Source organism: Vidua chalybeata, chromosome 26 (assembly GCF_026979565.1).
Source record: "Vidua chalybeata isolate OUT-0048 chromosome 26, bVidCha1 merged haplotype, whole genome shotgun sequence".
Taxonomy (NCBI): Eukaryota; Metazoa; Chordata; class Aves; order Passeriformes; family Viduidae; genus Vidua; species Vidua chalybeata.
The window spans coordinates 4520063-4534306 of NC_071555.1; the positions used below are offsets into that span (position 1 = coordinate 4520063).

The 14244-nt window shown below is 67.4% G+C and overlaps 1 protein-coding gene across 1 annotated transcript; it reads left to right on the forward strand.

Annotated features, from left to right (window-relative positions):
- The first annotated feature begins 240 nt into the window (after nucleotides 1–240).
- Nucleotides 241–10163, forward strand: ADAM11 (ADAM metallopeptidase domain 11). The gene is made up of 26 exons (XM_053965294.1): nucleotides 241–386; nucleotides 1682–1887; nucleotides 3276–3352; nucleotides 3703–3769; nucleotides 4200–4285; nucleotides 4364–4430; nucleotides 4579–4627; nucleotides 4724–4791; nucleotides 5088–5162; nucleotides 5257–5328; nucleotides 5861–6027; nucleotides 6103–6187; nucleotides 6270–6360; nucleotides 6465–6516; nucleotides 6659–6758; nucleotides 7037–7108; nucleotides 7191–7283; nucleotides 7390–7470; nucleotides 7551–7601; nucleotides 8176–8239; nucleotides 8307–8406; nucleotides 8480–8599; nucleotides 8679–8847; nucleotides 8918–9032; nucleotides 9468–9558; nucleotides 10019–10163. The coding sequence occupies exons 1-26, from the start codon at nucleotides 329–331 to the stop codon at nucleotides 10062–10064; spliced, it is 2322 nt and encodes a 773-aa protein (XP_053821269.1). The 5' UTR covers nucleotides 241–328; the 3' UTR covers nucleotides 10065–10163.
- Nucleotides 10164–14244: the final 4081 nt, after the last annotated feature.

The window sequence follows — 14244 nt, forward strand, 5'->3', positions numbered from 1 at the left end:
CGGCCCGGGGGTGATGCCGGCGGGGCTCCGGTGCTGCAGTGCCGCGGGTGCCAGCGGCGCTGCGGCAGCCGGGGCGGGGAGGGTGGAAGGGGCCGGTACCGGGGGCGGCGGGGCCGGGCGGGGCGGGGCGGGCGCGGGGCGGCGCTGCCGGTGCCGCTGCCGGCGCTGCCGGTGCCGGTGCCGGTCCGGTCCGGCGGGCCCGGGGCCGCGGGCGGGCGGGGCGGGGGCGGCGCTGCCGGCCCGGCCCGGGGCGGGGGGGCCGGACGGGACGGTGACGGTCCCCGGCGCGGCGGGCCCGGCGCGGCCGCTGGCGGAGCATGAGGGAGCCATGAGCCCGCTGCGGGGGTGGCTGCTGGCCGCGCTGCTCTCGCTCGCCCCGCGGGCAGGTAGGTCCGGCCCCGCTCCCGCTCCGGCATCGCCCCGGTACCGGCCCCGGTACCGGCAGCGCATCGCGCCCGCCGCGCTCCCGGCCCCGCTCCCGGCCCCGCATCGCCCCGCTCCGCTCCCGGCCCCGCCGCCGCCGCTGCGGCTTTTTCGCTGCATCGACACATTTTTCCGCAGCGCCGCCCCGCAGAGCCCCGGGAGGGGCCGGGCTCGCGATCCCCCCGCACCTGCCCGGCCCCGGCCCCGCAGCCCCGGCTCCGCACCTGCCCCGGCCCCGCACCGGCCCCTCAGCCCCGCGTCCCCCCCGGCCCCGGCCCCGCACCTGCTGCGGCCCCGCGCCCTCCACCGCGCTGTCCCCGCAGCGGCCTCCGCCGTGCTCCCTCTCCGCAGGTGGCCGCATAGCAGCCCCCCATGTCCCCTTCAGGATGTGTCCCCGTCTCGGAACCCCCGTTCCCTGCATGCCCCATAGATGTCCTCATAGCAGCCCTCCACGTCCCCTTGGGATGTGTCCCCATAGCGGCCACCCACCGCGTCCCTTGCCTGTCACCTCCAAAGGTGTCCCTGCACCATTCCTGCTGTCCCCTCGTTGTCCCCTCTAGGGGACATGTCCCCATACCAGTCTTCCATTTCCCATTCGGTGGGCCCTTCCCAGCCCTCTCTGTCCCCTGGGTGTCCCCTCTGAGATGTGTCCCCATTCCAGCCCTCTCTTTTCCCTGCATGTCCCCTCCAGGATATGCCGACCCCCACCCGAACCTTTCCTCGAGATGTGATGGCATTTCTGAGCCCCCTCTCCCCTGCATGCCCCCTTCTGGGATGCATCACTTTATCAGCCGTCCATGTCCCCTGTGTGTCCCCTCCAGGACATGCCACTGTATCTGAGACCTCCTGAGCTGCTCCACCCAGCTGTGTTCCCCTCCTGGTCACCCCCATCTCCTGGGCTCCCCTCCCAGCCGGTGCTTGCTGGGCTGTCCCCTCCTGGGCATACCTGGATGTTCACCGGCAGTGCACCCTGAGACAATCCCTGTACCCACCCTCCACGTTCCCTGGGCATCCCATCCAGGACATGAGTGTCCCCTTCTGGGGCAGTGCCATGCTTGGGCCACCCCCTGAGCATGTTCACCAACTCTGTCCCCTCGTGTTCCCACCCCTGTGTGTTCCCATCTCCCTGTCCCTCCTCGTCCCCAGCCCTCCACGTCCCCTTGTCCCCAGGCCCCTGTGTCTTCGTCCCTTCTCCTCCCCAGGCCCCTGTCCCCCCAGCCCTCCCAGGGTGGCCGCGACCCTGTCCCCTCTCCCGCAGGTCCTGCCACCCAGGCTGGAGCGCTGCCGCGGAGGCTCCCTCGGGCCGCATGGCAGGAAGGGCGGGTGCTCTCCCAAATCACCCACCCCAGCAGGCTGGTGGGGCAGAGCTCGGGTGGAGAAGTCCCAAAGCATCAGTTGGACACCAGGGTCAGGCATGAGCCCGGAGGAGGAGGAGGAGGAGGAGGAGGCGGAGGCGGAGGACCCGTGAGTGAACGACAGCCCCCAACCCTCTCCCTTTCCGGGGTTCCTGGCAGGTGGCAGGTCCAGGTCCCCAGGCAGCCGCCGTCGCTGGCCCAGCCACACCCCAGCGTGAGCGTGGGTACCGGCATCCCGAACCGGAGCCCTCGTCCCCCCAGGGACCATCCCGCTGCCATGCTCCCCGGAGGAACACGGACTTGTGCCGCAAAATCCCATTAAATTTGGGAACTGGTGGCGCGCGGGTATTGGGAGAGATGAAACGGGAGCGGGCAGATAGCGAGCAGGGCTCCCACAGGAACAGACTCGTGGGTCCGGCAAGGAGGGCTCAGGCCGCGTGGGAGCGGCCCCCAGGTCCCAGCCAGTGCTGCTGCCCAGACCAGCCCAGGCTCGGGCACCGGGCAGTGACCCGCACCCCATGGCTGGCTGTCCCCGCGTTCCGGGGAGCAGCACACGCGCCCCATCCGGCACGGGGGAGTTGCGGTGTTGGCAGCCGCGGAGGCCGGCGCCTATCGATCCCCGTGCGCGCCGGATAAAGGCGAGATGAGGAGCTGCTCTCGCCGCAGAGGTGATTTACACCCGGCGTCGAGTGAAACCGCCGGACGCCGGGAAGCGGCGGCAGCCGCCGCGCTGGCGGGGGCCCAGGGAGGTGTTAAACCGGGGTGTCGCGGCGGGAGGGAGCAGCCGAGATCCGGGGGAATTCGGGGCTGGCTCCCGGCGCCAGAGCCCTCTCCAGCAGTGCTGCCGGACCCCAGGGAAGCGGTCGGGGCCCGGGACATCCCTTCCCTCTGATGACAGACGGCTCCTCATCCCTGAGTCCTCATCCCGAACTGCGCCGGGTTCCCAGCAAAGGGACGGGGCACGCCAGGATGGGTTTGGCTTTTCTGCCGTTTCCCGTGTGAAGCACCGGGGGGAGCCGCAGCCGGTGCCGGGCTCTCTCCCGTGCGCCGAGTTTGCCGGGTCTGAGGCCGCTCCGCAGCGCTCGGCTCCCGCTGCCGGCGGCAGGAATTAGGTCAGGAGCGGCGGCGCCGCAGGGCGGGAGAAGCGGCGGCTCGGCTGCCGCGGCCGGGCTGGGCCCAGTGCCGGGGGATCCTCCGGCACCCCCACCCTAGCACGGCAGCCGCGGAGGGGGCGATAGGATGCAGATGCCATCCCAGTGCTTCAGGGGAGATGGGTTTAAAAAAAAAAAAAAAAAAAACAAAAAAAAACCCAACCAAAAAAACCCCAAACCAAACCAAACCAAAACAAAACAAACCACACGGTTTTTCTTTATGCTGAATTTTTCGGTCAAAAAAAAAAAAAAGTGCATCTTCACAGGCTGCATATTTGGGTTGGGGTTTTAATGATGATTTTAGTTATGATTTTTTCTGGGGCTGACTGCTCTGGCTGTCCTGCAGGGGCTGCACCTGGCACAGGTGAGCTTCATGGTGCGTGCCTTCGGCTCAGCCTTCACCCTCGATCTCCGGCTGAACCAGTGAGTGACCCGGGGGTCCCGGCAGGGCAGCCGGCACGGGGCTGCTGCTGCCCCCCGGGCGGAGGGGAGGAGCTGGGGGTGCTCGGGGCTGGGGGAGCTGTGCAGAGCCATCCCAGCCGTGCGGGCTCAGCCAGGGTGGAGAGGAGAGGAGAAGGACCCATGGGATGCCAGCACCCTCCCAAACTGGGGTGGTCCCATGCTAGAGTGATGCCTTGTATATGGATGGTGGGTGGTCTCCCACACTGGGGTGGTGCCCTGCACGTGGATCGCTGCTGTCGTCTCCCTCTTCCTCCTCTTCCTCCTCTTCCTCCCCACCCCACGGCCTCTTACCCTCCGCCTGCTCCTGGCAGCCACCTCCTCGCCTCCCACTACGTGGAGCGGCACGTCGGCGCGGGCAGCAACGGCAGCCACAGCACGGTAAGATGTGTGCCATGCTGTACCGAACCGTGCTGTGCCAGACTGTGCCAAACTGTGCCAAACTGTGCCAAACTGTGCCATGCTGTGTCAAACCGTGCTGTGCCATGCTGTGCCATGCTGTGCCATTCTGTGCCAGTGCAGGGGTTGTGGTGGCCAGTTCATAAATCCCACAAAAGCCCAGGAATGGTCCCCAGCAGTTCATTATCCCCCCACCCGCCCCTGGGTGCCCCTGGGTGCCTGCTGACCCTGCTTGGTGGGGTGCTGCCATGCTGCTGGGGGATGCTCCTCGAGCGGGAGATCCTGGGTGCTGTGGGCACCAGGCACACCCTGAAGGTGCCTGGCAGTGAACCCCAGAGCCCTGAGCCTGGTGGGGCTCTGGGGTGCGAGGCAGGGCGGGACCCGAGGCTCAGCGCCCGTCCCGGCTCCGCAGGGCGCGGGGGAGCACTGCTACTACCAGGGCCGGATCCGGGGGCAGCCCCGCTCCTTCGCCGCTCTCTCCAGCTGCCAGGGCCTGCGGTGAGTATCCCCACTGCCGGTATGGGGGCCGGTGGGCTGCACCCCTCTGCACCCCGACACGCTCACCTCTGTTTGCAGCGGGGTCTTCTCGGACGGCCGAGCCACGTACCTGATTGAGCCCCAGGCGGGCGCCGAGCGCGGGCAGGTGAGCGGTGGCACTGCCATGTGCCTGCCTCAGTACCCCGAGGCGGCTTTACGGGTCTGGCTGTGGCTTGGGGACAGCCATGGGGACACGGGGACGTGGCAGTCCTCCCCTCCCACGCGTGGCCGTGACACACCTCTCCCCGTGGCAGGGTCTTCGACCACACATCGTGCAGCGCATCCCCAGCTGCCCCCGACTGGGTGAGCCTTCTCACAAAGCTGTCCCTGGGGATTTGCGGCGCTCGCCTCAGCGGCCCTGTGTCCTGGTGTCCCACCACCTCTGTCCCTTCCCTTCAGGCTGCCTCTTCCCTGCGCTGAGCCAGCGTGTCCCGGCTGGGATTCCAAAGCTGCGGCGGCGGCGGCAGGTCAGTGGGGACATCGGGGTACACAGAGCAGGGGACAGAGGACACGGGCAGGGGACAAGTGTGCTTGACCCTGCTTGATTTCTGCCTGTTGGCTGCGGGTGCAGCCGGGCTCCTCCATGGGTGTTTGCAGAGTGCTGTTCCTGTCTGGGCTCAGGGGTGTGCAGGGAATACTGGTGGGGCTGCATCCCAACACCACGCAGTGGCTCTGCCCACTCCCTGTATCCCAAACATCCCTGGAAGGCTCGGGAGCCCCATCCGGGTGCCGGTGCCAGCTCAGCCGCGGGTTCCCCCTGCAGGTCCGCCGAGCCCAGCACACGGTGCACAGCGAGACCAAGTACATCGAGCTGGCCGTGGTGAACGACCATCAGCTGGTGAGCGGGGGGGGGTTCCCGGGGCTGGCGGGGACCGTGAGGGGTCGGTCTGGCCCCCCCCCCCCAATCCCACCTGGCCCTGGTGTGCCCCCAGTTCCTGCAGCTCCGCAAGTCCGTAGTTCTCACCAGCAACTTCGCCAAGTCCGTGGTCAACCTGGCTGACATGGTGAGAGGGGGTCCCTGGAAGGAATTTGTCCCTGGGGGGGTTGTCCCTGGGAGGACAATCCCTGGCATCTGAAGGGTTTGTCCCTTGGGGCCTTCATTACCCTTCATTCCCAAGGGATTTATCCCCAGTGGGCTTATTCCTGGAGAGAGGGTTTATCCCGCATCCTGGTGGGTTTGTCCCTGGGGGGGGGGGGGGGGGGGGTTATCCTTGAGGGGACTGTTCCCAGCAGCTGGTGGATTTGTTCCCAGGGATTTGTCCCTAGCTCCTGGTGGTTTATCCCGGGGTTTGGTCCTCAGCACCTGCTGGGTTGGTCCCTTGAGAGTTTGGCCCCAGGGAGTTTGTCCCACACTTGTTTTTTTCTTTGGCACCTGGTGGGTTTGTCCCACCCGTCCTTTGTCCCTGGGGAATTGTCCCTGGTGACGGATGTGTGTGCCCAGCTCCAGAAGTTGTCCACAGGGGTTTATCCCCAGGAGCTGGTGGGTTTGTCCCTGGGAGGGGTCGCGTCCCCAGCACCGTCCCTTTGTCCTCACAGATCTACAAGGAGCAGCTCAACACTCGCATCGTGCTGGTGGCCATGGAGACGTGGGCGGCCGAGGACCGGATCCGGATGGGCCAAGACTCCCTGGAGATCCTGAACGAGTTTGTGAAGTACCGGCGCGAGGGGCTGGCAGAGCACAGTGACACCGTCCACCTCTTCTCGTGAGCGCTGTGGCCACGTGTCCCCCCCGGGGCCGGGGACAGCGTCCCCCGTCCCCACCATCCTCTTCCTCGCAGGGGTCGGACGTTTCAGAGCAGCCGCAGCGGCACCGCCTTTGTCGGGGGCATCTGCTCCCCTGCCCGCGCCGGCGGCGTCAACGAGGTGGGTGCGGCGAGACCCCCGCGAGGGGGGCTGGGGACAGGGACGGGGGTCCCTGCGGTGACACCGCGTCGCTCCCGCGCAGTACGGCAACGTGGCGGCCATGGCGGTGACACTGGCACAGACACTGGGGCAGAACGTGGGCATGATGTGGAACAAGCACCGCACGGCCGCAGGTACCCACCTCCCGCGGGGCCATGGGGACCGTGGGGACACGCCGCGGTGCCACCAGGCTGGCGGCGGGACAGTCTGCAGCCGCAGCCCTCTCCTCTCCTCGCAGGGGACTGCCGCTGTCCGGACGCGTGGCTGGGCTGCATCATGGAGGACACGGGGTGGGTGCCGCTCGGGGTGGCACTGCCACACCTCGTGTCACCGCTGCCGCCGGGGGCATCGCCGAGTTCCTGGCCGGGTTCGCGTGTTTGGCAGTGCCCCCGGGCAGGGTGTGACGGTGTGACAGTGACCCCCATCCCGCAGGTACTACCTCCCACGGAAGTTCTCCCGCTGCAGCATCGATGAGTACAACCAGTTCCTGCAGGACGGCGGCGGCAGCTGCCTCTTCAACAAACCCCTGAAGGTAACGCCCCCCCCCCGGCCCCTCTGGGGGTCACAGTGGGGACCGATGCTCTGGGGGCGGCTCCCGGGGTCCCTCGCAGTGTCCCCAGTCCCCGCCACAGCCAAGGGGCTGCTGCTGAGCTCCCAGAGGGGGAGGAATCTCGTGCCTGGCAGCAGTTTGGGGGTGCTGCCATTCCCCGGGGACGTGATGCCCTTTTCGGGGGGCTCATGGCAGCAGCTGGCTCGGGGTGCCCAGCAGCTCCCCTGTGTGTGTGTCCTGTCCCCCCTCGGTCCCGGCAGCTCCTGGACCCCCCGGAGTGCGGCAACGGCTTCGTGGAGGCGGGCGAGGAGTGCGACTGCGGCTCGCTGGCGGTGAGCAGGGTCAGGGGCTGCTCCTCCCGTTCTGGGGGGCTGCAGGGCTGCCAGGGGCTGATTCCGGCTGCTGTCCTGGCAGGAGTGTGCGAGGAGCGGGGGAAACTGCTGCAAGAAATGCACCCTGACCCACGACGCCATGTGCAGCGATGGGCTCTGCTGCAAGGGCTGCAAGGTGCGGGGCTGGGAGCATCCAGCGGGCTCAGGGGGGCCAGGGTCCAGGTGTGGATCCAGTGGGGTCCTGTCCCGTTCCTGCTGAGTTGGGTTTGTGCCCCGGGCAGTACGAGCCACGTGGAGTGTCCTGCCGGGAGGCTGTGAATGAGTGTGACATCCCTGAGACCTGCACCGGGGACTCCAGCCAGGTGAGTGGGGCCGGGGGACAAGGTGGAGCACATCGTGGGGCCTTGTGGCTTCACCCAACCTCTTCTCCATGTCCCCCCAGTGTCCCCCCAACCTCCACAAGCTGGATGGATACTTCTGTGAGAACGAGCAGGTGAGTTCAGCCCAGCCTGGGCACATCCCCACAGGCTCCAGCATCAGGGCTTGTGCATGTTGGAAGTGCATTTGGGTCTGTTCAAGACCCCGCAGGACAGGGCTTGGGCTTGCCAGCCTGCGTGGGCTTGGCACCTTCCTTGGTGGAAAGTGTCCCTGCCCATGGCAGGGGATGGAACTGGATGGGCTTTAAGGTCCCTTCCAACCCAAACCAGTTTGTGACTTTTTGTCAGCAGTCACAGCCACAGCTGAGCCACGCACACACGCCTGGGTGTGGGTTTTGGGGGCCCTGAGTCCCCACTGCTGTCCCCTGGCTGGGCACACGTGTGGCTTCTGATCCCTGCACCACATGAGCCGGGGCAGTGCTCCTGGGACCAGGCATGGGGGGATGTGGGGGGGGCTCATTGTCCCTGCAGCACCTCCCTGCAGGGCACATGTGTGAGCCCCTCTCCAGCCTCGTCACCCCTGCCCAGTCCCCTGACCCCTCTCCAGCCCCTGAGCCTCCTCCAGGACCCCTGACTGCGCTCCTGTCCCCTGAGCCTCCCCCAGCCCTGACCCGTCTCCCGTCCCCGCAGGGACGGTGCTACGGCGGGCGCTGCAAAACTCGGGACCGTCAGTGCAACGCGCTGTGGGGCCGCAGTGAGTGTTGGCCGGGGGCGGGGGGGACGCAGGGGGTGACGGGCAGGTGACACTCGCTCTCTGCCAGGCTCGGCCGAGCGCTTCTGCTACGAGAAGCTGAACGTGGAGGGGACGGAGCGGGGGAACTGCGGGCGCGAGGGCCTGGGCTGGCTGCAGTGCAACAAGCAGTGAGTGACCCCTGTCCCCGCGGCCCCTCCCGGTGCCGCCTGCCGTCCTGGTGACACCACCGCTGCCTTGAAGGGACGTCCTCTGCGGCTTCCTCCTCTGCGCCAACATCTCGGGGTCGCCGCGGCTGGGGGAGCTCAGCGGGGAGATCGCCACCACCACCTTCTACCACCAGAACCGCTACGTGGACTGCAGGTAGCTGCCACCGTGGGCACCGGCACGGCTCCGGCTGCCGGGGGTGCCGGTGTCACCCGCTGCGGCTGTCCTGGCACAGGGGCGGCCACGTGCAGCTGGTGGATGGCTCGGACCTGAGCTACGTGGAGGACGGGACGCCCTGCGGGCCCGGAATGCTCTGTCTCGACCGCAAATGCCTTCCAGCCACCGCCTTTAACTTCAGCTCCTGCCCCGGCAGCTGGGACGGGAAGATCTGCTTCGACCACGGGGTGAGGGCCGGGGACAGGGGGACACCCGGGGAGTGTCGCGGTCGCGGGGGGTGACGCCGTCCTCTCACAGGTTTGCAGCAACGAGGGGAAGTGCATCTGCCGGGCGGAGTGGACGGGGAAGGACTGCAGCGTCTACGACCCCATCCCTGAGCCGAAGCCGACGGGGGAGACGGAGCGATACAAGGGTCCGTGTGCCCGCGGGGACACGGGGTCTCGCTTTGTCCCCAGCCACACCGGGGCTCAAGAGCGTCCCGCCACCCTGATGCCACAGCTCAGCTGGGCATGGCTGGGTTTGCCCCCCTTCCCAGGTCCCCACAGCTCTGGGTCATGCCTGGGGCTGTGTCCCCATGTCCCTGCATCCTGTCCCCACTGAGGTGGGTCCCTATGGCTGGGTTTGCCTCCCTCCTGGGTCCCCACAGCACTGGGACTGCCCTGGATTGTGTCCTGGTGTCCCTCTGTCCCCTCCCCACTGACATGTTCCCTATGGCTGGGTTTGTCCCTTTCCCGACTCCCTGGGAAGGGAGCACTGGGGCATCCCTGGGGCTATGTCCCCATGTCCCCATGTCCCCTTCGCACTGACATGTGACCCTGTCCCCTCCCTCCTGTCCCATCTGTCACAGGTCCCAGTGGCACCAATATCATTATCGGCTCCATCGCGGGGGCCGTGCTGGTGGCTGCCATCGTCCTAGGGGGGACAGGCTGGGGATTTAAGTAAGCAGCCACCGCATGGCTCGTCCCCTCTGCTGCTGTCACCGGCCACGTCCCCTCTGCACACCGTCACCTCGCCAGGGCCAGGCCATGCCCTGCTGGGGCACTGCCAGTCCCCCCGGCTGGGCATCCCCCGTGGTGTGGCCTCTAGTCCCCTTGGTCCTGCCTGGTTCCCTGACCCTGCCTGGTCCCTTGTCCCAGCCCCTGCCTGCCCCCTGGCCCTGCCTGCCCTGCCTGCATGTGCCGTTGGGGTGTCACTGTCACCCGGACCCCCTGGCCGTGTCTGTCCCCAAGCATGGGGTGCTGGGGCGGGGGCCCCCCGGGTGTGCTCCTGCCTGGCACTGGGACACTGCTGCTGCCTGTGGGACCAGGGACACTGGGGTGGGGGCACGCACCAGGGGGGACAGCGGGGACCCGGGGTGGCACTAATGTTCCTCTCCTCTCCCCCTGCCACCCCCCCAAGGAACATCCGCCGAGGAAGGTACGACCCGGCGCAGCAGGGAGTGTAACCGTGTCCCCCCCATCGTCTCGTCACCGTCCCTGTCACCGTCACCGTCCGGCAGCCTGACGGCGTGGGAGCCCCCGGGCCCGTCTGTCCGTGTGCTGTGTGTCCGGCCGTGCTGTCTCCATCTCTGTGCCCCCACGGCTGAAGGGGAGCAGCGGCTGGGGGGGCCTGGCAGCAGCCCCCCCCCCGGTGCTGGCTCATTTCAGCTCAGTGTCCCCCCATGTGTCACCCCCCTGTCACAGCCCCCCACTAAACGCACCCCACTTCTGTGTTGCAGGTCCGGGGGGGCCTGAGCGGGGCCGCTCTGCCCCACCCCCCCAGCGCCTCATTAACAGCAATTAAATGGGGCGGCGCTGCCGAGGGTCCGGCCGAGGAGGACAGCGGGGGGGACACCCGGGACCGCCCCCCGGCCCCCCCCGCACCGCCACGAATGTACGGGGACCCCCGGCCCCCCCGGGCAGGCGGCACTCGGCACTGGATGAATGAAGGAATGAATGAATGAATGAATGAATGAATAAAGGAAGGAAGGAATGAATGTACCTGCGGGGCCAGCAGGAGCCCCGGCCCACATCCCCCCCTGCCCTCCAGCAGCATCTTCCAGCCGGGGCCCTGGGACCCCAAAAGGCAGGCCCGTGTACCCCAGGACAAGGCCAGTGTCCCCAGGACGAGGCCAGTATACCCCAGTACCAGGCCAGCGCCCTTTCCCAGTTCAGGCCTGGAGTTGTGTCCCCCCGGCTCGGTGCCTGGGCTGGGGCCCACGGGGGCCAAGTCCTGCACCCCCAGATGTGCCTCCCTGCCCCCCAGAGCAGCTCAGCAGCCCCGTGTGGGGTTTGTCCCCTCAAATTCTCCCCTGATCCCCTATGTCACGGCTGCACCCCCAAGCCATGGAGCCCGAAGTCCCCAGTGGTGGGACAGGCACCCACGGGTGACAGCTCTCCCTCGAGACCTCCCCAGCGTCCCCAGCTCAGGCAGGTGAGCCCCCAACTGGTGACACTGGGGTTGGGGGGGACAGAAGGGCCTCCCGGGGGCCAGGGTACAGGGTGAGCCCTGGGCTGGGGACACAGGGCAGGTTGCTGGGTGGCACTTGTCACCCCAGCCCCAGGGCAGGCTTATGGCACCCATTCCCCCCAGACTGGCTGTCCGCTACCCCCATGGCAGGTCGGGGGGTGGCATCACCCTCTCCCTGTGGCACGTGGCACATGTCACCCTGCATGGGGTGGCTCTATAGAGCCACCCAAACCACAGCACCACGGAGCACTGGGGGCCACACTGGTCCCTTTAAACACTGGTGACACTCAGCATGGAGGGGGGACATCCCTGGTGACACTTGGTGACACAACCCAGTGTGTGTCTGTCTGTGTGGGGACGCTCCTGGGGACACTCAGCACGGAGACAACGGGGGATGATACCCATTGTCCATGGCAGTGTGGGGCTGTCCCCTCTGTGTTCCCTCCTTGCCCAATGGCCAGGGACCCTGCCCACCACCGGGTCCCTTTGCCATGGAGACAGAGAGTGACCAAGGGTGTCCCCAAGCCCAGCCATGGCCAAAGTGTGTGGTGGCACCCAGCCTGGTGTGACAGCCCCACTGGACACCCGCGGGTGCCGTGGCTGTGGTGGCAACCCAGGGGACAGGGTGGGAGGTGACAGCAGGGCAGGGGTGGCTGGACATCCCTGGCTGGGATCCGGTGGTGGCTTCTTGTGTGACGTATCAGCTCTGGGCTGGGACACGTGGGGACCTGGGACCACCGTGGGCATCAGGGGTCTGGGATCAACCCCCCACCTCTATCACTGTCACCACAGTGTCCCCACAGCTGCCACAGCCACAGCGCCGGGGTGCTCCCTGCAGCGAGGGGACACCCCCAGTTCAGAGCAAGAAGCCACCGTTGTCACTGGGTTTGGGGACATTAATAGATATATATATAGATATATATATATATAAATACTGGGATTTTTCTTAATGATTTTAACGCTGTCAGGGCGGGAGGGCCCACGGCGCGGGGGGGGCACCCGGTGCTTCCAGAGCCAAGAGAGCAAAGCCCCCCCAGCCCCCGCTGCTCCCAGGGGCCCGTCCCGTCCCGGGGACGGGCACAGCGGGGCGGGGCCCCCGTCCCCCCCCCCGCCGCACCGCCGCCACCCCGCACCGCCTGCTCCGCTACCGCCGGGCCCGGCGGGGCCCCCGCGCCCCCCGGCCTCGAGCTCCCGCTTTGCACGCGCTGGGAGCCGCCGCCGGAGCCGCCGGAGCCGCCGCTCCGGGCTCGGCCCTGGCTCCGGCCTCGGCCGCCTCCTGCAATGTCGCAGAATTTATTTACAATAAAGATTTGGAAAACGATGGGGCTCCGCTTCTCACCCGCGTGGGGAGCAGGGAACGGGGCCAGCGGGGCGGGAGGGTCCCCAGATTTCACCTGTGAGGATGCTCCGGTCCTTGGATCCCTCCAGCTCCTCTCACTGACGTCTTCCCCATGTCCCACGTTCCAGCCTGGCCTGTCCCTCACGATTGCCGTGCTGAGTCAGGAAACACACCCGGTGTGGCTCCCAGTATGGGGATGATGGCACATGGTGAGTGTCACCAAGCTCCCTCCCTGTCAGCTTTTGCCCGGCTGGGGACCGTGTCCCACTGTGGGGACACCTGGCTGCACAGGGATGGCGAGTCCTGCGCAAGGACACGGCTCCGTCTGTCCCAGCACGGGGACGCGGCTCCAGCGCGGGGACACCACCCTCAGCTGAGTGAGCACCCTGCAGGTCCTGGCAGCAGGGGACTGGGGACAGGTCCCCAGCCCCCAGAGGGACCCGCGAGGATGGAGCAGGGCACCAGGGCTCAGCTGGGCAGTGCGGCCACACTGACCGGCACGGCCGGGCTCCCCGGCACACCGGGCTGATCGCCGGGCACGCTCCCTGGCACAGCCGCTCTCCTCGCACACCGACCAGGAGAGGGCTCTCCCAGCACGGCCCATGGACGCGCGGGAGCTGCTCCGACGTCCCCAGGCCGCTGCGGGGCCACGCGTGTCCCCGCGGTGCCAACCCCAGCGCATCCCTGCTCGGGGTCCTGCGCTGGTCAGGGGTCACCACACGAGCGTCACCCCCCTGGGGGAGCCCTTCTCTGCCCGCCGGGGACAAGGAGCGGCATTCAGGACAATTCCTGCCGTGCCCACGTCCCCCAGAGCCCCCAGAGTGGGGCTGGCCGTGCCCCTCTCCCCGCGGAGCCCTGGCGGGACTCGCTCGGGTGTCCCCGGGGCGAGGCAGGAGAACACAGCGGCCCCGGCTCCCCGCGGGGACGAGGCTGAGCTCCAGCCCGGGCTGCTGCGGGTGCCTGAGCACCTCGGGGTGCTGCTCCCTCGGGAGGACACCCAGCCCCGGGCGGGGGCCTCTCTCTGCCTCCAGCCCACCTTACTAAAGCGATCACCATCAGCCTCTTGCTCTGCCCCCGTGGCAGGATAGGGCGAGGAAGAGGTTGTGGCTCCTCTGGCTGTGGCAGTGACCAGGGGGTGAGGGAGGGTCTGCACCGGGCCCCGCTCACCCCTGTGTCCTCCTGGCCAGGCCCAGGCTGGCAGCAAACGGGGCTGTTTTCCCCCCGGGGTCGCTGCAGGGGCAGCTCTGCACCCCGGGAGGGGTTTGGTGCAGTTTTGCTCCATCCACAGCAGAGCTGTGCCACAGCACGGAGTTATTTTGGGCTGGTGTCGAGATACCAGTGTGATGAGTGAGTCAGAAATATTCCAGATGCACTGGCTGCTTCTGAATCTTGAGTTATTCAAAATCTTCAGGGTCAGGAGGGCAAAAACCACGAATTTAAGTGGGCCCAGCTGAGCTTACTGCCCTGCAGGGTCACACAACACCCACAGCTCTTGATCAGGGCAGGGTTCCTCTGCCAGGGGCTGGGACATAAGGACACCACAACGTGCTGGATGTGCCTGGCAGAAGGGAGATGGTCCCTGGCCAACTGCCCAGGACCACAAAAGCTGCAGGAGGCAGCAGGTCTGGTGCCCAGAGACTCCCAACACCCCGGGCTGCCCTTTCTCTGCATCACAAACCTTCCTTTCCAGCTCCCCCCGTGGCTGCCCCAGGCACAGAGCATTCCTGCCTGTCCTCAAGCTCCTTCTTTCTCCAGATTCACTGGTTCTGTCAAGGACAGGCCCTGTGCTCAGCTCTGATCTCCACTCCTCACCCACTGCTTTTACTGCACCTGCCAA